Here is a 23,013-nt window from a genome sequence, read left to right as displayed (position 1 = left end):
TCGCAGCTCTCGATGATGCGCTTTTCAAAAGCGCATAATATAAAATAGTTCTAGCACTCTCAGAAGCGCAGTAATAATTTTGCAACTGTCGATTCAGAGTTGAATTTACGGCCGTCGAGTGCACTTCGAATTGGATTGTGTCTGTCGCGAGCCGTTAAAAGAGCCGTCAAAATCGACGGGTGCATATTGTTCGGTCGGAATGTGAACGTCAATTGAAAAATATACATATATTATTAAAGGCATTTTGATAGAGTAAATTATACATAGATTCGGAGTTTTACTAGTGCTATCTATAGCCGGTGTGTAAAAATTAAACGATGATAAAGCAGGAATCTGTAGAATCTCCGGCTTTTGTTTTTGATTTCTAGGCATTATTTTAGAAAAATCAAACAAATGTTACGTTGAAGAAAAATCAACCGTATTTTTGGGAAATTTATTATTGGATTTAAAGTGAAATTCATTAAGGGATCGATGATTAGCATGAATTCTCATCGTCGGTTAAGTCAGACAAAATTAAAATTAATAAAATATTTAATAGATTCCGGGTTCAAACCCGGAATATTTCATCATAAACAGAAAATTTTATCAACTTAACTTTTAAATATTAATGAAGGGCGGAAGGGGAGGGGGGGGAAGCTTTAAACAAAGAGATCATACAGAATTTTGATTGGGGCTGTTAATCAATATGTAAGACAAATTTCAATTTTACGTTGTTATCATTTTTTCTTAATTCCGTAGTAAAATATAAATATTATACAATATAAAATGGTGAGTAATTTCAAACGCATAGACAAATTATTGCGAATTAATTTGTCTCACAACATTAGGTAAGCATATAAAAATATAAAAAATATTATTTCTCATTATTATAAATTCGATGAAAATCATTAAATCATTTAATTCTAATACGACAAATTTATCGACGCCAAGTATTCCCTTGTAGGGCTCCTTTTACATCCCATAACTAATTACATTTTTTTTTCTTTTCCACGCCTTAAATTCAAATTGACGTCATTCATCACCACCCATGGAAATTGGTGGGGAGGGGAGAAAGAGATTTTTTTGAAAAATTTCTCGTCGACAAAAAAGGAGAAGAAAAAAACAACTTAACGAGAAAATAATATTGCGGCGTATTTAATCCGACCGCTTTTCATAATCGCGGGCGGGAAAATAGGCAATTTTCAAAGCGGGCATACATCGTAAAACATCTAATATATTTTAAGAGCTTCAATGGAACCCGCCCGATGTGGAAAAAAATAAATAAAAAACAAAACCCTTATCTCGTGTTTGACGTGTGTAAATATTGCCACCGCGTGGTTGGTAAATAGCGCAACGCTTTAATTCCCATTTAGTAGACTTGTTCGTGTACTTACATGTAAATTATTGTCGTAAAGTAGAAAAAACGTACCTAAATACATAATACATGTAATGGAAAGCTCTTCAATAATGAAAGTGAGTGCACGCGACACTCAAAGGGTCAACAACTGAAAATTGAACGGTTGGATAACAATAGAACAACGAAATATAAATTCTAAAGATTATACGTATGTATCGTTTTCGATATACTAATGCTTAAGCCATATTAATAATTACTTATTTAATTGTGTCGTTTTTAAAATGTCCAATACATATCTAAAAATGAGGACTAGAATTTAGAACAAAAGAAATTAAGTCCAGTATTTGTTAACGTAGAAATACTGGACTTTGATTTTCGGATGTTTCATTCATTTCAAAATATAATCAAGCTAAAAACTTTCAAATTCCTTTCCAAAACCTAATCGAATCCGTTCTTTTAGTTAATAAAATAAGTTTTATAAATCGTTTTAATTTTAAAATAAATCATAAATTTCATAAAAGAAAATCAAAGATGCAAATATATCTTCACATTTGCTCAAATAGATCCGTTACAATAAAAAGCTTTTAATAAATCAAATTCTATAATGAACGAAAAAACTAATAAGGAAAATTAAGTAAAAAGTTAATTCAAATTGAAATTCTTAATCTGAAATTCATAATACGTCATAGATTTCGTTTCAGCATAAAATAAAAATCTATTATACATTTGTATTAATATGGAAAAAAATTTGGGATGGATGTATGGTGCTCTATTAGGTGTTGGACGATTTGTATACGTATGTATGTATGTATAATACATATATATGTATGGGTTACCAAAATATATATTACCAAAGCGAAACTCTCATCGAAAACCCCATTTCATAAAATATGCAAGAGTCGCCAGCTTATTTCATGAAATAAGCAAAGAGCATGGATAGTGGCGCCCCCTGTTATTCATTTTTTGTAATTAAACCAATCGACTAAGTCGAGGAGTCACATAAAATTGTGTTTGTACACACAATTGAAACAAATTCAAGTTGCAGACTTACATAACAAGTTCACAATTCGAAAAGCAGAACAGAATCTTCAAAAGTTCATAATACAATACCTGTGACATCTGCACGACCTTCTAAAGTTGAGTCGATCGCAAGCAACATGTCCCTGGAGAGAGGGAGAGAGAGAGAGGGATGCGGCTCTGGATCGTCGACGGCCAGCGTCTAACTGTCGGCCAGCGCCGTGCGAGCCCGCTTATATAAGGGAGCGGCCATGGGGGCGGCTATGGGGGCGGCGCAGCGTGCGCCCTCGGAAACACCCGAAGCGCAATAAATAAATTAATTAAAAGCGCAAGTGAGCGATAGGCGAGCGAATTCCTCGCGGGACGCCCTCCCCCTCACCCCCTCATGAACCCCCCCCCCACTCCTGTCCCCTCACCCTGAATAGCCCGGACAGGCGCCGAATTTTACGGATAACGGCGCCACTAAAACCAGAACTATCCTGATATATGTATGTATGTATTTATAGTGGAATATGCAACCGACTCGATGAGCGTCCATTAAAAAGGTGGGTGTTGAAAGCTTGGCCGTTTCGTCGCAAAGTATGCAATGAAACTATGATATGCAGCTGATTGACCGTATTTTAAAAAAGGCGAGTTTGCGCTTTTGCATACATATGTACTTTAGAATTGCATTATTCGTGACAACATGTCGCCTTTAGAATTGCTATGAATCCAAGATAGTCTATACAGTTCATACAAAAACCGGTTCGACTGAAGTACTGCAGTACCACAGTTTCTATGGGCGAAACGCAAAATAATACTTGTATCGAAAATAAAATGAAAATGGCACTACACATAAGCCGTTATATTTGAAAGTCCAATTCTCTTAATTTCGAGAAATATTTCGCATTGAATATAATGTTTGACGTTTAACAATATTTTAAAATACTGGTGGTCTGTAATACGTTTATTCTGCTTTTCCGAGTGATAACAATTTGTAAATTAAGTCAAACAAAAATATTGTTTTTGGAACTGAAAATTGGACTTCCCCCACTTTTCAATTCACTGTCTTCGAATATGTCAATGATTTTTGTTGGCTTGCTTGCGTTTATGAGATATGTGAGTTTAAAAATGAACAATTTTAGTCTAGCTAAAAAAGTCTAGCATTTATATGCTAAACGTATTGGAATCAATAGTCGGATGTTTTTTCTATTATTTTGATTTTTAATTGTTTTAAAATACTTACAATTAATTATTTAGCGAATTTTAAAAGTCGAAAATATATATTTTTACACATTTTTTTTCCATGTTATTTGGAATTGATTTGTCCAGTTTTATATTATATATATCCCTACGTTTATAAGGATTGTTTTTTATTACAATTTTATTTTTTCAACATTCTAATTAGAGCGGTAAGTGATTTTAAAAACGTAATCAAGGAATTATATATTACTTTTTTAAATACAAATTTACCGAATATTCTTTTTGGTATTTAAAAAGAACACTCCATTTCGAAAACATGAACACATCAATTACTATTATAATAAAGTGTACTTTATTACATTAGTAATAAATTTCGTGCTCATTTGGGAATTACAGTTGAGTACCTCTGGATTATGTCGATAATATCAAAGCACGCAATATTTGTATACATACATATACATATGTATATAATACTAAAATAATATATTAAATATCAATAATTATGTATACTGCTTTACAATCAATAAATCAGTCACATATTTATTAGGTGTACATACATATGTGAACATTTTTACCATACAAAAAAACAATCGGGCAAAATTTAGCTACAATAAAAATAATAAATTTAGTACTAGCAAATTATGAAAAGGACCAAAAAAATGTTCACCGGGAAATTCATCTTTATTACTATGCATTAATTAATACATCAGTTCAACTAATTTATTATTGACGTCAGCTCTAGTAAAACGTCAATAATAAATTAAAAACTATCGCAAACACTTTGCAGAGTGGAGAATTTAATAAGACGGACGAAGAGAGTCTTACGGGGAAGATTAATGAGACGAATCAGTATTTTTAGACGGCGAAAACAGGAAGAAATAAACGAGAGATGGGGGTGAAAAGAGGGGGGAGAGGGGGTATATCAGAGGCAAAAGGTCAATCACGTGACCGGTTAAAGGGTGCCTAGATTAGACCGGGCACTGGCCATTCTCAGGTAAGGGTTGTGTCGCCAATTAGGGGGTGTCTACAGACCCTTTCTTGCCCTCGGCTCGCATAAATTATTCACGGTGCAATTCAATTGAAGCGACACAATAAATATACACGTATGTATGTTTGTATGTACACAAATACGAAGCAACAGTGAACCAAGTCCACCTGGGGAAAACTCGAAGATAATCGAGTTGCATCCAGTGCACATACATATGTATGTACCTTATCAAATTTGAATGTGTCTATATACATATGTATGTACATATACCATTTTTAATATAATAGTACGAGTTCGGAAATGTTTTTACTTATCTGTTTTGAAGTGTGAGCAATTTTACGTAGTACATACCTGAAACAACAACAAAAAAAACCTCATTAAAATCAAAGTAAACTTAAGAACCACCCCTTTTTTGAAATTCATTATTTTACAATACAATATAAATCTATATAAAATTTAATACAATTAAATTTAGTATACATATAATAATGATTGTTTAATTCAGATTTAAAATGAAATGAAGCACTTAACGTCGGTTGAATTAAACGAATTAAATGTACGTATAAACAATTTTTAATATGTGTAATTAAAATGACGAAAAATTATGATTTTTTAGATATGTATGTATACATATATAGTACAAAAAGTGTAAGACTTTTATTAAAAGTATACAGTCATAATTTCACTGAATGTATTACCATTTGAGGCGCAGACACACAGAGAGATACTCGGCACGTATTTTTATTTATATAGTATTGCACATGAAAAAAACGCTAGCATGTCTGATCTATGCTATAGCACCCAGGCCAAAAATCATCCCCTGGATTGTTTTTGTCTTTGTATTGGCATATATTTGACATTGATTCCCATATTTGAAGAAATACACGAGAAACTTGTCGAAATAATAAGATCGAACGAATAAACCTGAAGAAACGCCCTTCCAAGATGGAAACCACAAGCACGTCCATGTCGTACGATTCAGTGTCTTTGCGTCTTTATAGTTTCCGTTACACACAAGCAAGTGGGTCAAAGTTAATCAACCTACTTGTAATTATAGTTGTTTTTTACGATACAATTTTACAATTTATAATTTTTCATATCAAAAAAATTTTAATATTTGGAAAATTTAAACCACGATCCACGAGCACGCACATATATGGCGTACGATTCAATGTGTTTGCGCCTTTCCAGTGATTCACAATTCAATGCTGGATAAAGGCCTCTCCAGCAAGCTTCCATTCGTCTCTCCCGTGCGACCTTTTTTTCCGTTTTACATTCTCTCGGGTACAATTCCAGCACTTCTTTTGTCCATCTCTCATCCGTTCTTCAATTCACGTGACCTGCCCATTGCCATTTCATTCTCTCAGTTATATCAACTACCCTTATAAGCATAATAAAATTAAGAACTATTTGTTGTCTACGAAAAATATTTTGAAAAATCAACGAAAAATTGAGTCTTTTCATTGTTGAGATAAATTGAATTTCATTCGCTTATTTCAAATACCTAAAAGAAAAAAATAGACTTGTATAGATATACCTATACTTATTAGAAAACCAAAACTACTCCACAGTTTTTAACATTTACAGTAAACCATTTTTTTTATACATGTGTGTTTAATCCATCACCCTTTGCCCGCGGCAACTTTCGCAGTACTTTTTTAACGAATTTGTAATACGAGTTTGCAACCATAAATATATATTACAATATTTATTCCAGTGACCGGATATGTCAATTGACACCCGAAGTACTTTTTTAAATAGTGAATCACGCCTGAAGTGCATATATTTTTACAGTGAGTCACACCATTCTCCCTACTGGTATTTTACGAATGACGTCTATATCGGTCATCCACGGGGAAAGCGTTAGTAGCAAGCAGACGAAAAATTCCGAAAGTCTAGAAAATGAGAATCGGTCGAATACAGTACACCCATGTATCATGTTTGGGTCTACCTCACGGCACACGAAAGTGAAAAGGTCGAAAAAGCAAATATCGGAAGGCAAAGATCGATAATCGAAAGATCAAAAAAAATGATGCATGGCAAACGGTACTATGTACAATATATTATATATATTAGTGGCATGCGGTGAAATTATCTCTCTTTTTGTCGTACAGCCTTGTTGAATGAGCGCGCGCAGGATACGAGAGGAAAAGCCTGTTCCTCTTGTTCCTGTTGTATCCTGCTCGCGCAAATTAAGTGAGGATGTACGACGGGGGGAGAGATAGTTTTACCGCACGCCACTGATAGATATACATATTAACCGTTTTTCATATGTATGCATGGTAAACGAACATTTTCGACTTTTTCACTTACGACTTTTTTACGGTCACCCATCATGTTTGTACCACATGGACAGTATAAAATATTATATACAATTTTGTTAAATACAAAAAAAAGAAAAACGTAATAACAAATTAATAAACCATCTACCATTGGTTCTAAAAGAACATTTCATTTTAGTCGTTATGTTGCAGTAATATGTAAGTGGTTGAATCCTCGACAATTTATACCACATCGTCGGTCAGACGCCGCGACCCAATATTCACTATTGAATTAAGCGACGCCAAGTGGGTATGGCGTCTTATAAAAGCGTAGCAGATTTACTGTTCGGTAGAGAAGAGTATGATTATAATCAAATTGAAAAGCACTCGCTACTCCTCTATATATGGGTCACCGGCTATGGCACGTTGCACATCATCTACGTATCTACTAACACTCCTCAACACCAACAGCAGTACATGCATACATAAATGTGTAGCACTAGTGCGAGGCCAAGTCGATAACAAATTGCGTATTCATTCAAATTTTCTCTACGTTCCTTATGGATGCCTCTCGGCTGCAATGGCAAGTCATAGATTCGTAGATACTAGAAGCAATTCCCAAGAAATATATAATATATTTTTTAGTACTTTCATTTAAATTATTTAAATGATTATGTATAAATGTATTTTTGTGTATTTATATACATATGTACCTTCCTTATCAATGACAGGAGTGCTGGACTTTGCCCAACCCAGTGTTACATACCTCGCTTATCAATTTGGTTGACTAACCAGTAGGAATAAGACACACCATTGATTTGTGGCACACCTAATTTAACAAGTAACCCATTTATGTGTGACACACCTAAATTAATAATTCGAACCATTGATTTGTGGCACACCCACAAAATTGTAAGACACGTGTCTTCAATACTTCATTGTCTTAAAGAAAAGTATATAAACTCAGACTGATAGAATTCAAGTCAGTCATCACCATCGACTTCGAGAGATGACAGTCGTTAGTCATCAACATCGACCCCGCAGATGACAGTCATTAGTCCTCACCATCGACTCCACAGATGACAGTCGTTAGTCATCATCATCATCGGCTCTGAGAGTGACAGTCGTCATCATCAAGACTCCGAGAACGCGTCCGCAAATGACGGTCAGCACAGCAGCAGAACAAAATTCAAAGTGAACCAAAGTTAAAGTTAAAGTGAAATAGCTCTACGTCTTTCATATTAAATTAGCATCGTTCCATAATCTATCGTTTTTCGAATATATCTATAATATAAGATAAATGTGACATTTTAATAATAATAAATAAAACTTGGTTAGTTAACCAAGTTTTATTTATTATTATATAAATATATACATATTTTTATAGTTAATTTTATTTCTTTTATATGGCATTCCCATCTTTATTGTTTTTTATAATTTGTAATTATTATTATTATCCGCTATTATATAGCTTATTATTTTTATGATTGTGTTGTTTGTGTATAAATGTTTTATTTTTGTCATGCCTAATTTATTTAGATATTATTTTGTTTCTTTTCTGTTACATTTTTGACCATTGTGGCGCATTAGGAATTCCTGTAATGCTGCAATGGTCTAAACTTTAAATAAATAAATAACTAGCTAAAATAGTAAGTAGGATGGTTTGGCCAATTGGACGAGGATTGGTTTCAACAATTAAATCAGATAAATTGGCAAACTCTGATAGGAAACGATCGATTTGGAGTCAAAAATTCAAGTTTGACCAGCAGCACTACAGAAAATACTTAAACCTACTGAAAATACTGAACTGGTGGCTAGCACGAACGCAACCACCAAGCTACATATGCTGCTTGCAAAGTTTGAATAAAAGAGTAAAAATATATGCCATCTTACATACATGTTTAAGAATAGGTTTAGTTAATTAAATTGGTTCTAAGATTATTCCACATGGGAAAAGTGGACCAGAAAAAGGCAGATTAATTGTGATTTGGTTAAAATAAGACGTGGAAAAAGGTGGAAAAAAGGAGGAAAAAAACGAAAACTGAAAAAATGGAACGCAAAATGACATTCCAATTTGATTTTTTTAGTGGTAAAAAGCTAATTTTCAAACTTTTAATATAATATAAAGTCCATTCACCGATTAAAGGTTATCTTTTTGAAACTTTTTAAATTATACATACATATGTATTACACAAAATAAATCGATTTTTTGTTAGATTGCAACTGATTTTTTAATAAAAAAATAATGTTAATTTTTCCCAATTTTCAAAAAAATTTTAAAAATTTTCATCAAAGTTGAAAATAACAAATAAACACAATAATCACTCTTAAAATTATATTTAAAAAGAAAGACGAGTTATTTTAACGAAACGACCTCAATTTCCTTGAAGTTTAAGAAAACCTCCCGAACCAGCTCAAGCATAATATTATACATAAAGCAAAAACACCAAAAAAAAATTTAAAATTGAATGGAATAGAGAGCTTTTGTCAAAAACGTTTCATACGACGACGCGGGGCGTTTTTACAACGCGTTTTATCTCGCGACCGAGCAGATAACAGCATCCCGTTACCACGATAGGTTATCTACTCTCGAATAAATAATAAAATAAAGTAAAAAATAAAAACATAAAAACGAAACCCAGACCCAAACCGAAAAAACCATATTGCCAAAGATCTCTCTCACACACACACACACACACACACCTACCTACAAGCGCGAAAATTGTTTAGAAACAAACGAACAAACCGAAAACGATCATTGCGGATCTAAATATAGATCAGCGGGCGTCTAATTATGACGTAGTACCCTGCCAGGCGCCATCTTGTGCAAACATGGCGGAACGAATTAACGATCGAGCGTAGCGCCGCACCTAATGGCCGAACAAACAAGGAACGTTTGCAGCGCCATTACTCGTTCATACTCCTATCTACGTACGTACGTACATACGTATGAATGTAGATGTATGTATGTATGTTCATCTACTTCTTCTACTTCTTCTCCTTCTTCCACGCGGGAAAAAAAGTGGGTTTTAAAGCTCTCCTCCCCTTCTGTGTCGCATTAATAACATGCAGATGAGGGGACCTCACGTCGTCCGCGACCCCTCGATTTATCTGACAGGTCGGCCGTGTCGCTAAATCTATGTTGATTTTCGCGTCACTCACTAACATGAGGATTATTGTGATTTCGCGGCGTGTAAGGATTCTCATAAAATGAAATCGAAAGGTCGAGGTAAAAGTGCGGTCAATTGTAAAGGCAGTGTTCGTTACAATTTTTTGTAATTATTTTTATTTTTTTTAGTTTTTTTATAAAAAATATACATATGTAAATTAATTTCAAGAAATTTCTCTATTTAAATACTATTTAAAATACTGGTGACCTGTGATAAGTTTATTCTGCTATTCGAATTAAAGTCCGAATTAAAATAAATGATAACAATTTGTGAATTAAGTCAAACTGAAATAGTGTTATTAGAAATGAAAATTGGACTTCGGCCACAAATATAACCGCTTATATGTATGTACATGTACAGCACTTTATATTGTTTAATGTCACAATTTGATATATAAATAAATAAATTCATAGTTCTACGTCAAACAAGTCTGAAAGTTATTCATCGACGGATAAAATATATAAAAAAATAAAAGTTGATGTTTAATAACCTGAAATCTATGTATGTATGTAAATCAAAAGGGATATAAGCACTTATAGATTATGCAAGAGATTAAATAAATATGGTAAAAATCACAGATAAGGTAAATAATAATGATTAAAATGAGTAAAATAATCAATAGCGTTATTCTAAAGGTTAGGTCGAAGGTCGATAAACTCTTCATCCATATGAGCGGAATATTTATTATTTTTTATTAATTAAATAAAAAGAGTTTTCAAAATATAAAAAAACATAACTTTAGTTAGAAGTATAGGTCGGTGGTTGCGTCAATGCTAATCACCAAGAGGCTCTCGGGTTCAACCCCTAGATCGACCTCGATTGAAGACAATTTATTCGGAGTATTTCTGCAGTGCTGCTGTTAAGACTTGGATATTTGTGACTAAAGTCAATCCTATCAGAGTTTGCCAATTTATTTGATTTCGTTGTTTAAACGGTTCCTCGTCAAATTGGCAAAACCATCCTACCTACTATTTGTCACCACTATTTGAATATGATTTCAAATTTATATATGATATGTACAAGTGTAATACCATAGGTATCGCTTAAAGGTAAAACCCGTAATGGCATCATTGTAACATATAAATTTAAAAAAACTTTATATTTAATGCGTAAATTAACCCCTTTTAATTATTAATAAACAAAAATATGCCAGATGTTATTTTTGACCTAATATTATTTCAAATATTAAACATTTTCAGACTGCCTTTAACATAGACTGCATACATACATATATATGTATGTATGTATATAAAACTACCCTGTCATCGTAATCGCAATTTATTTACATATATCGAATTTCAACTACATATATCGAATATCAACTAATAACCCAATTAAGCAAATTTAAAATCCGTCATCGAAACCATCACAGAGGTGATTCATTTAACGAGATAAGATAAATACATCTGTCTGCAAACAGCATGTAATTTGACATTTTTAACAAGTGGGCGTAACATTCAATTGAAAAACTGGAAAGGGCCGTTAAAACAAAGAAAAAATATTGTACATTCGTTAATTTCTTTACGTTTAAATTTTATTTGGATGTAGAAAACCGTTTCTCAATTCACCTCTGGTGCGCATCATGATGACATCACCTGAAAATAAGCGATGAAAAACGAAAAAGCGACTATTACTAATTTTCCGCGGAAAAGCGACCGTGATATTTACAGAACATTAGCGTGCGCCCCTGCTTTCATCAGGGAATATAAACACGTGAACCTTTTCATAGCACAACGGAAAACTTTAATTTAAATGGCCAGAATTATATTGACTTTGATCACCATAAATATGTATAATATTAGATTAAGTGAGATTATAAGGTTTAGCTAAATTAGTAACCACTTATTAAAAATACTGACAATTCAACACAAATATTAACCTTTCGCTATATATACATTTATGTATATACATATAGTAGTATGTATATTGATCATTCATTGTGTAAACTGATAGATGTGGTTTATATGAATATTGTCCATTTATTATAAACTGGTGAGAGGCCCGATGAAATATCATTGGATACACTATTAAAATATTTTTTTTAAATATACATACTCGTATTTTCATATGAAGAAACAACTTCTTAAAAAAATAATCGACATACATATATAGTTTAGTTAATAATACAATAAATCGACTATTTAATAATAGGAAAAAAATACACATTTTTCACAAAAATTCAGGTAATTAATTCACTAAATTTATATTAATTTTTATGAAATATAGCCTCGTTGAAATATCACCATGTGCATTATAAGAATAAAATATTTCAATTTATATTCAAAATAACAAACAATTTCTTAAAACTAAAATCGAAAGACGTTTTACTAATAACACTGAGCAACAAAAAATCACGTTATTTTCTTACTGGATCGGAGACTAATCAATCTTTCCTAAGTTTAGCTCACTAAATTCGAATATGAACATGAATTTTGTTGGCTTCTTCTCGTTTATGAGTTTTAAATTTAACGTTTAAAAAAAAGCGTAATTTCTACAGAATTTTTGCTATTGCAGTCTTTAACTCAAAATCTAGTATTGCTGTGCCAAAAGTGAGTATTGTAATCAATAGTTAGATATTTTATATATATGTACATTGTGCTTTTTTATTGATTTTAAATACGTATAATTAATTATCTAGGGAATTTTAAAAATCAAAAATATATATTTTACACATAATATAGCCAAATTTGTACAAATGTACTTTATATAAATTTATAACATTATTACTATATATTTGAAACTATATTTAAAAAAAATTATAACAAACGAGGATAGCTTACCAATTTGTTTGGAACCGTATCAACAATAAAATCAGATAAATTGTCAAACTCTGATAGGAAACAATCGTCTTGGAGTCACATATAGCCAAGGTTTGGCCAGTAATACCAGGGGTTGAACCCATTACCCCTCATCTGATAGAATTTTACCCTAACCACTGAGCTTTGTTGCTGGACATGTTATTAATTCAAAGCCGAATTCGAATTATCAACAGGAGACTCTTTGGTTCGAGACCCACCCAAGACGGAAAAAATATCTTTCGTTTTCATATCGTATGTCATATATGTATGTACATAATATACCTAATAGCGTTACCACAAATAAAACAAATAGACGAAATTGGGCTATTGAAGTAAATTACATTAAAAATTTGATATAAAATCTCTGAAGTATGTACATATGTATGTGTGTACATAGGTACGATATTTGTCAGAGCACAGAAAGCAATTCTACGAAATTCATACTATTAATTAGGCGACATGGAAATTTATATGCAAGTACGCTTGGTGACATTCAATTTGATGTCACACGCGGTATACATTTCGACTAGACGAGGCAAAAGGTTGGCGACCGCTGACGTCGCCGCCGACGTCGTCGCTGGCATATAAAGGCGAACGGGTTAAATGCGATGATGGCATTTGTTAACAATAACAAAACATCCCCAGCGCCGGGACATTAAACGTAAACATAAACACTTAAATATCACGGGGTGGATTTAAACCACCCGCCACCATACCCTCCCTAGCTCCCCTCCATCCCCGCTCGGGCGCAGTGAAACACTCCTTTCGTCAGTGCGAAAAGAAAACATTGGAGAACACGGGGAAATAATATTATTTCTGCCATTAAACTATCATAAAATTGGACCGCGCATTTAATAATAATCCATTTCATAGTTTAGTCTAAGAATTGTAAATAGGTTTTTGAGCTCTTTTTCCTATTATGCTGTCTGTACCTACGTTAATATTTGAATAATATATGTAATACTACGATTACTACCAAAATTAAAATAAAATTGTAAAATAGAAAATTATCAGTAGATCAGTAGCTATTAAAATAGATATAAGATGTATTGTGAACATAATTTCGTAATAATCAAAAGAATTTAAAAATCAAAAAAAATACTTTAGTCTAAAATTTTGAATTTTTATTGTAAAAAGTGTTCACAAATGAATATCTAAGTAATGAAAAATCAACCTTATGATCGAGAACTCCTAAAAAACTTCTATCGATAGTTCCACAATCTGCTAAAATGGCTCCGATAAAATAGCCCAGTTCAATACAAAATTTTTTTGATTTTGATTTTTAAATGCTTTTTATTATTACGAAATTATGTTCACAATACATCTTATATCTATTTTAATAACTACTGATCTACTGATCATTTTCTATTTTACAATTTTAATTTAATTTTGTTAGTAATCATAGTATTATATTATTCTAATGTTAATGTACAGCATAATAGGAAAAAGAGCTCAAAAACCTATTTACAATCCTTATAAATGCTCATAATACATCTAATACATAATATTAATTAAAGACTCTCTAAAGTCGATGACCTAAAGCAGTTCTGTGTGTTATACATGAAGGGTATAGACATTTTGTTGTAATCACCGAGACTCTTCACAAGTGTGTTAATATGGTTATTAGCGATTCTGTCATATAATCTACTGGTTAGTTTGTTAGTAATGTCTGTAACAAACGGGATATTATATATGTCATTTTTTCAAGTTAGTATATGTATATGGGTGTATTATAAATTATTTTTAGGGATTGCAATACAAAATAGTAATATGTAGTTCAATATAAAATATGCACAGACAAACACGACAAAAATGCACCCCGACAAAGCTATGCACGACATTATAATTTTTTGCGCTGAAAAAATAGCTGCTATTTTTTCAAATTGGAAAACTCTTATAGGAAACAATCGAATCGGAGTCACAAATATCCAAGTCTAACCAGCAGTACTACAAAATTACTTAACGCAATTACCGCAATCACCGCTCGAGTTAGTACATTTAAATAAAAAAATAAAAAGTATTGAGATAGAAAACCAATTCTTATGAATGTGGTGAAATAAAAAACTGACCAAATAAACGCAACATAGCACGGAGAAAAAATCAGTTAAAAAATATATATTTTTGACTTTTAAAATTCGCTAGACAATTCATTATAAGTATTTTAAAACAGTAAAAAATCACAATCAATAGAAAAAGCATCCGACTATTGATTCCAATACTCACTTTGAGCACAAAAATACTATATTTTGAGTTAAAGACCGCAAAAGCCCAAAAAAACTGTAAATATCGCGCATTTTTTTAAACGCTCATATCTCGTAAACGATCACTAACCAACAAAAATCATTATCATATTCAAATTCAGTAGGTGAAATTTAGTAAAGATTAGTTAGTCTCCGCTCTGGTAACTCAAAAACGTGATTTTTTTTCAAGTAGGCACTTAAAAAACCACTTAATATTGCACATAAACCGGAATAATGTACAATGAACTATTGTAAAAACCACCATAGCAAACTGCAGTTTTCCATTTTCTTTCAAAGGAAATTCGAAGGATTTCAAAAGGAACGAACATTGATCAATATTAATAAAAAGATTCGATACTACTAGTAATACGACGAACAACTATGGACATTATAAAGGCTTCGAAAGAATGGGGGGAGAGAGAGAAGCGGAACAGAACATAAGGGGAGGGGGTGGCATTTGTAGAGTTCAACGGACGCCCCGGGGCAAAAACCCAACCCATGGAAAGCGACAATTGGTATTGAAAGCGCAAACCCTTCGAAGGATTCGGCTGTGAAAAACAAAACCTCGTCACGTGGACAACATGTGACTCGGCAATGTGAGAACGGACCGGATCGAATCGCAAACACGTGGCTCAAATGTTCCCAATGTCGCTATTATATAATACGATTCTCGGGCACTTCTGGGGGGGGGGGGGGGTTCGAAGGCTCAACCCTGAGTCTGGCAGGTGAATATTTTCCACCGACGAGATTAAATCCATCCGATGCACATACAATATTATTCTATAATGGGTGTGCACGTGGACAGTCTGGTGATCGGAGAGGACAGGCGTCGTTCGAGCGATTAATTATTTATTTATCATGAAATATGGCGCGTGTGTAGCGCTGTAGATTAATTAAAATGGCGTGTGTGTGTCGTCGAGAGCAAATCTCTGGAATTGAGTTGACAACTCCTGGAAAAAGGGACTGCGTCTGAGTGCAACGCCGCACAGTGTGGCCGTTGGCAGTTCTGCCTAGACAAGCGCTCACTTAGTTTTAAAAAAATTATATGTCAAAAACTCTAGCATATAATAAGCTGAAAATTATTTTCAATGCATTAATATAAGGGTTCAGATATTGTGAAATTTTAATACAAAGGTAATCGACCAGAAGTGGTAGTATATGTACATACAATGTAAATGTACATATATATTGAATAAACATTTACCAATAATTAAGATCTTAAGAGGGCTGGACACCAGCGCTTAATCCATACAAACGTATTAGACTTCCCCCTTCCTCAATTATGGCACTAGAGAAATTATTACACCCACGAAAAGAGTCCAGCGTGCTCATTTAACGGTCGATTTAAAAAAAATACTCTCATAGTTGCACAGAAAATATCTTTCTCATACCGATGATGAATTTTTTTTAAAAATTGGTCCAGTTTCGGAGGAAAAAATAAGAGAATACGAAACCTCGATTTTGTCGATTTAAAATACGTTTTATCTGGTCGAAGCGCAACTAACGCATTCAATCAATATATATATATTGATATATATTGTCGCATTCACTCAATATATACATTCACTCAATATACATACATATATATCGAAGAAAGGAACGGCAACAAAATTAAGGTTTCGGGTGTACAGCCCTCTTAACGATCCAATATTTATTTTTATGGATTAATTTGTAAGTGTTCACTGTATGATTTACAAAACAAAACGCTTCTCAGTAGATTAGATTTAAAGTTAGAAATTAAAGTGAATGCACCAGCAAATTTGAGATTTGAAATTTTAAAAATAAGATTTCAAGAATTAGCAAAAAAAATCGTTTACGGCGCTAATTTTATAATAATATTTTTTGACCATAATTATATAAATTTGTGTTAAATCAAACTGGCACTTATTTTAATTAATACCTGATTTTTTTAAATTTTAAACCCTTTTGATTTTTTGTATAAAATCAAATATTTTTTCCAGTTAGCAAATTTTTGCAGTTTCTTATAATTAAATTGTTCAACTTTAATAGTTAAAGTAAATAATGGCGGAGTCGGAGTCTAAATTACAAACCATTGTGAAGGGGGGGGGGGTGGATATTCTAAACAAAATTTCTACAAATATTATCACATTATTTGTGATATGTAAAAATATTGGATATTTTCAAAACAACTCGGATCCGCTACTGATTATATACATATGTACATATGTATAGTCTTGTGATTATATGCCCCAATGAGTGACATACTTCAAAGTGGTTATTACATATGTACATGAAAGATATTTTTAGACGTTAGGTGAAAATTTCATAGACTAATCATTTATTTTTAAAATTAAAAAAAACGGCGCACCGACAACTCATCGGACGACAATTCAGCGCACGGACTATTCAACGCACCGACAATTCAGCGTAAAATCAATTTTCTCAAAAAGTTTTAAATCCGTTTTCGAAAATAATTACTCTATTTAAAGCTCGTATTTTTCTGGGCAGAATTTCAATCCGTTTTTGGTCGGAATTTATATTACATTGGTAAGATTTTATATTACATTGGTCAGAATTTATAATAAACGGTCATAATACTAGAACTAGAATAAATATTAAATGGTCAGAATTTATAATAATTGGTCAGAATTTATAGAGAATGGTCAGAATTTAAACTGGATTGGTCATAATTTGTATTAAATGGTCAAAATTACATATGTTGACAGATGGTCAGATTCATTTTTGTCAGTTGGCATTAGTATCATTACTAGTGCGTGCAACGTTGAAGATTAATCTAGCATGCGAACCTTAGTTTCTAAATTAAGGTTCGCAAATCGTCACAATGGGCTTTGCTTTTGATAAAAAAAAATGGGAGTCTTTGGTTTTCAATTTTTCCCCGAAGTTTATGTTTTCAAATCCTAAGTATTCAGGGTTTCTCAACCGAGGTCCGCAAAAAATATTTCTTAAGAAGAGTTCCCACATCGGGATAAACAGCAAAATATCTTGCGTATGAACGGTTTCTAGACCAAGGTTCGCAAACCCGTCTTCATGGGTTCTGCTATTCATATCAAACATGTACGCGTATATTTATTTATAGTAGTTTTGGACCATTGTGGCTTTACATGAAGAACCTAATGCACCACAATGGCCTTCATTTGATTAAGAAAAACAGAAAAATAAAAAATAAAATACATAAAATAGAAAGCAAAAATGCAAAAGCAGAAAAAACATGATAAAATAAAAAATAAAATAAAAAAACAGAAAACAAAAGAAAGAGTATATGTATGTATGTATGTATTCACGTATTTTTCGACCATTGATTTAAATTATCGTGCATTTCATTGGGTGACTGTTTATTACTTGAATTGAATTCACATAACCAATTGCAAAAAAAAGCATTTGCTGTTCGTTCTAGTTAATCATCGGGTCTTCATATTCACCCTTACCCTAGTTCAAATATACCAATAATAACGATTTCAATAGAGTAATTATTTTCGAAACGCATTGAGGAAATTGATTTTACGCTGAATTGTCGGTGCGCTGAATAGTTAATGCGCTGAATTGTCGTCCGCTGAGTTGTCGGTGCGCCGAGTTGTCGGCGCTAAGTTGACGTGCGCCGAGTTGTCGTGTTGCCGGTGAAAGGAAGGCCGCAAGGGTGAAAGGAAGAAAGGCCGCAAAAGGGTGAAAAGAAGGCCGCAAGGAAGATGGGTGAATGAAATTAGAAAAATGTGTGGAGAGAGAATGGATGCGTGTTGGACAGGCCTCAATACACCAGTGGATGGTGAATGGTTGTAAATAATGATTATGATCAAATTTTGAATCCTTGAAAAATCTATAGATATTGTAAGAAGTTCACTAATTAATATAATGTGTTTTTAAAAATATCCCCAGGGAAATATTTGCTCTCATACCTATGTATGTACATACATATTTACATAGGTGTTATAATATTTAACACCAAGGACTCGTAAACAAGCGTTGAAGTGTTTCTTTATTATGAAGAATTTATATAATAGAATAGGGTGTGAATTGGGTGAATAGATTTGAATAGATTCCAAAGGGTCCGTGAAATTGAATGCATATTTAATTTACATAACCTGGCACCAAATTTAGCATTAATTCCATATCTGAATTGGCATTATTATCATGAATGATATCGTTTCTTAGAACAAAAGGTAAAGTATTCTATAATGTCGTATTTAAAAAATTTAAGACAAAATCGAAAAATTGATTCATTTTCTCTACATAAATATGAATAGCAAGTTTCCATGCACATATACATATATTATACTTTTGTACCTACATATGAATATTAGTTACATCAGATTTTCACCGAAATGCGATCATGTTTTAATTTTTTTATGCTAATTTATTTGGATGATTTAAAATAAAATTTAAATAAATGAACCCCACAATAAAAACAATCAATCATATCAAATATGCAGGTGCACGGTGGCATGTACCGTGTACAATATTGCTGCAACGATGATACATTACCATACGAATATTTTTAAATAACCATTTTTTTCATTATTTGCACACTCAAATAAACATCTAGATATAATACAGATTCAAAAAAATGCATTAATAACAGTTAATAAAGTAGAAAAAAGCAAAAAAGTGAATCGCCCGAACAGGGACTTGAACCCTGGACCCTTGGATTAAAAGTCCAATGCTCTACCGACTGAGCTATCCGGGCACATGTCGAATTTGTTCAATATGCAGTACTAAAATTGACCAAACCAAATAATTTCAAAACAAATGTTATTTATTGGTAATATTCAAATGTTTTAAATGATTATTTTCATATTTATTTCATAAATAATAAAATACTTTGAAAACATATTTTAATAATTTATTTTTTTGTAAGCATTTACTTACAAAGAATACGCATTTCACAGCAATCCCATGTTTATGAAAATAAAAGTTTGAATAATACAAATAGTTAAACTATTCGCCGACAGGTGTGCTTGAGCCAATTGTCATATACGCAATCTAACCACCATGCTTTTTAATTAAGTAATTATCTATATGTATGTATATACATTTACGATATTAGCGACCAAATGCGCCGCTTGGAAATCTTTTAATTAAAAAGCAAATATATACATATCCATCGTCGTTAATCACCGTTTAATGGGAAACAACGTAAAGCGAAATAATAGTGTGTTGTTTACGTCAACAAACAACTCCGTGATCCGGCTCACGGTTACCCCGCCCGGGGATTAAATCGTATCCCCCGTTACGTGATTTCGCTCTAATCTTGTTGAACGCCTCTGTTAACACAATACACAATGGATGTATATAAACGGACACCCTGTGGATGCGGAATCTCATTACCCGTCACATCGCATCCCGATCGGCAAAACCTGACACTAATTTATTCAATACATTCCGCAAAAAAGTTGTTTAATTTCATTGATTTTAAAATAAAATACACAAGTCGAATGTTTCAAATAAAAGTTATGCGAAAAAAAAGGTAAAAAAAAATTAAATAAAATATTATTTTTATATAGACATCTATTGAAAATTTTAAAAAAATATTTCCAAAAACTTTTCAAATCCGTCAAAAGGGTCGCTATACTAAAATTAAAATAACATTAAAAATATATATTTTAAACGCACAATACATATATAAATTTACTGACCTCCATGTTAAGTCGGTGTGATTCCAAATTTGACCCTGTTGAGTGAATCTTCGCCACCGATGTTCTGATGATTGAACTTTATCTGGAAGGCCGCATCTTGGTTTCTTCAACAATTCTTTAGTTTCCCTATCTATTTTGCCAGTCACCGGAATATTTCCGAATTCCTAAAAAACATCGCAAATAAATACACATTCTCACACAATGAACTACGCTCCTGTGTTTAGTAACGTAAATTTTTCGAACGATATGAATAAGATTTACCTGCAGAGTCATAATTGCATCTCTAAGTTGATCTTCCGTTCTCAAATTACCAGAGTCTAAACTGCTTTTAGGTAAATAGCCGAAATTCATAAGGTAGTTTTGCTGCAAAAAAACCAAAAATAACACGTTTATAATCTCACATAACAGGAAATCACCTTCCTAAGATCATAATATCACTTTATGTTTATCCAATTATATTATATAACTTTGTTTAATTATACATTGTCCTTTTTAGTTATATTTTAGTTTTTATTATTTTACTAGCTGTATTACCCGGCTTCGCTCAGTGTTTATAATATAAACCGCTTAAACATGACTAAGCTAATTTAATTAAAAAAAAAAAAAAATTAAAAAATTAAAAAAAAAAATTAAAAAAAAATTAAAAATAAAAAAAAAAAAATCAAAAAAAAAATAAAAAAAAAAAATCAAAAAAAAAATTTAAAAAAATCAAAAAAAAAATCTAATTTTTTTTTTTGCCTTCTAGGGCTTCGCCCTCAGCACCCCCCTGAGCCTTTGCCTTCTAGGGCTTCGCCCCTCCACGCCCCATGAGCAATTGCCGTTTAGGGCTTCGCCCCCATGATCAGTTGCCTTTTAGGGCTTCGCCCCTCCGCACCCCCATGATTCAAAGCCGTCTAGGGCTTCGCCCCCCTTAGTTAATGCCTTTTAGGGCTTCGCCCCCCGCGCCCCCAAGATTAATTGCCGTTTCGGGCTTCGCCCCCCTTAGTTAATGCCTTTTAGGGCTTCGCCCCTCCGCACCCCCATGATTAAATGCCGTCTAGGGCTTCGCCCCCCCTAGTTAATGCCTTTTAGGGCTTCGCCCCCCGCGCCCCCAAGATTAATTGCCGTTTAGGGCTTCGCCCCCCTTAGTTAATGCCTTTTAGGGCTTCGCCCCTCCGCGCCCCCATGATTAAATGCCGTCTAAGGCTTCGCCCCCATGATCAGTTGCCTTTTAGGGCTTCGCCCCTCCGCGCCCCCATGATTAATTGCCGTCTAGGGCTTCGCCCCCCTTAGTTAATGCCTATTAGGGCTTGCGCCCCATGAGGCTGGGCCCCCCGGGCCCCCTTCGGGGCCCCACGGGGCTGCGCCCCTTGTGGCGCCCCCTTTTGAGCCCCATGGGGCTGCGCCCCATGAGGCTGGGCCCCCCGGGCCCCCATTCGGGGCCCCACGGGGCTGCGCCCCTTGTGGCACCCCCTTTTGAGCCCCATGGGGCTGCGCCCCATGAGGCTGGGCCCCCCGGGCCCCCTTCGGGGCCCCACGGGGCTGCGCCCCATGTGGCGCCCCCTTTTGAGCCCCATGGGGCTGCGCCCCATGAGGCTGGGCCCCCCCGGGGCCCCACGGGGCTGCGCCCCTCGTGGCGCCCCCTTTTGAGCCCCATGGGGCTGCGCCCCATGAGGCTGGGCCCCCCGGGCCCCCTTCGGGGCCCCACGGGGCTGCGTCCCTTGTGGCGCCCCCTTTTGAGCCCCATGGGGCTGCGCCCCATGAGGCTGGGCCCCCCGGGCCCCTTTCGGGGCCCCACGGGGCCCCACGGGGCTGCGCCCCTTGTGGCGCCCCCTTTTGAGCCCCATGGGGCTGCGCCCCATGAGGCTGGGCCCCCCCGGGGCCCCACGGGGCTGCGCCCCTCGTGGCGCCCCCTTTTGAGCCCCATGGGGCTGCGCCCCATGAGGCTGGGCCCCCCGGGCCCCTTTCGGGGCCCCACGGGGCTGCGCCCCTTGTGGCGCCCCCTTTTGAGCCCCATAGGGCTGCGCCCCATGAGGCTGGGCCCCCCCGGGGCCCCACGGGGCTGCGCCCCTCGTGGCGCCCCCTTTTGAGCCCCATGGGGCTGCGCCCCATGAGGCTGGGCCCCCCGGGCCCCCTTCGGGGCCCCACGGGGCTGCGCCCCTTGTGGCGCCCCTGGCGGGGCCCCATGAAACTACTCGCCTTGCGCCCCCGCGGGGGTGAATCCATTGAATCGAAAAAAACAAATCGGCGCCCATGGATCGAAAAAAAAAAAAACGAATCACGTGTTCGATGACGTCACCGATCTACGGACGACGAAGAAGACGACGAAGAAGACGACGACCAAGGATACATACAAAGTCTCTTTCCAAATTATAGATTAGATTTCTCATTTATTTGTCTACATATATGTACTAGATATATAATATTATGTAT

The 23,013-nt window shown here is 34.7% G+C and overlaps 1 protein-coding gene and 1 non-coding gene across 2 annotated transcripts in view; both read right to left on the bottom strand.

The window, feature by feature from the left end:
* The window catches only part of LOC143914215 (matrix metalloproteinase-2-like), a 266,585-nt gene that overhangs the window by 193,390 nt on the left and 50,182 nt on the right, over positions 1-23,013 (bottom strand). Inside the window, exons 3-4 of the mRNA XM_077434342.1 lie at positions 20,863-20,964; positions 20,602-20,765 (exon numbers count right to left, since the gene is read on the bottom strand). Of these exons, the coding sequence (XP_077290468.1) occupies positions 20,602-20,765; positions 20,863-20,964 (266 nt within the window). The remainder of the gene's footprint in view (positions 1-20,601; positions 20,766-20,862; positions 20,965-23,013) is intronic.
* Positions 19,580-19,652, bottom strand: TRNAK-UUU (transfer RNA lysine (anticodon UUU)). Its single transcript has one exon. It is a non-coding gene; the product is annotated as a tRNA-Lys (tRNA).

This window comes from Arctopsyche grandis, chromosome 7 (genome assembly GCF_051622035.1).
Source record: "Arctopsyche grandis isolate Sample6627 chromosome 7, ASM5162203v2, whole genome shotgun sequence".
Lineage (NCBI taxonomy): Eukaryota > Metazoa > Arthropoda > Insecta > Trichoptera > Hydropsychidae > Arctopsyche > Arctopsyche grandis.
The sequence above is the reverse complement of the archived record's forward strand: the minus strand, read 5'-3'. Positions and strand labels throughout refer to the sequence as shown.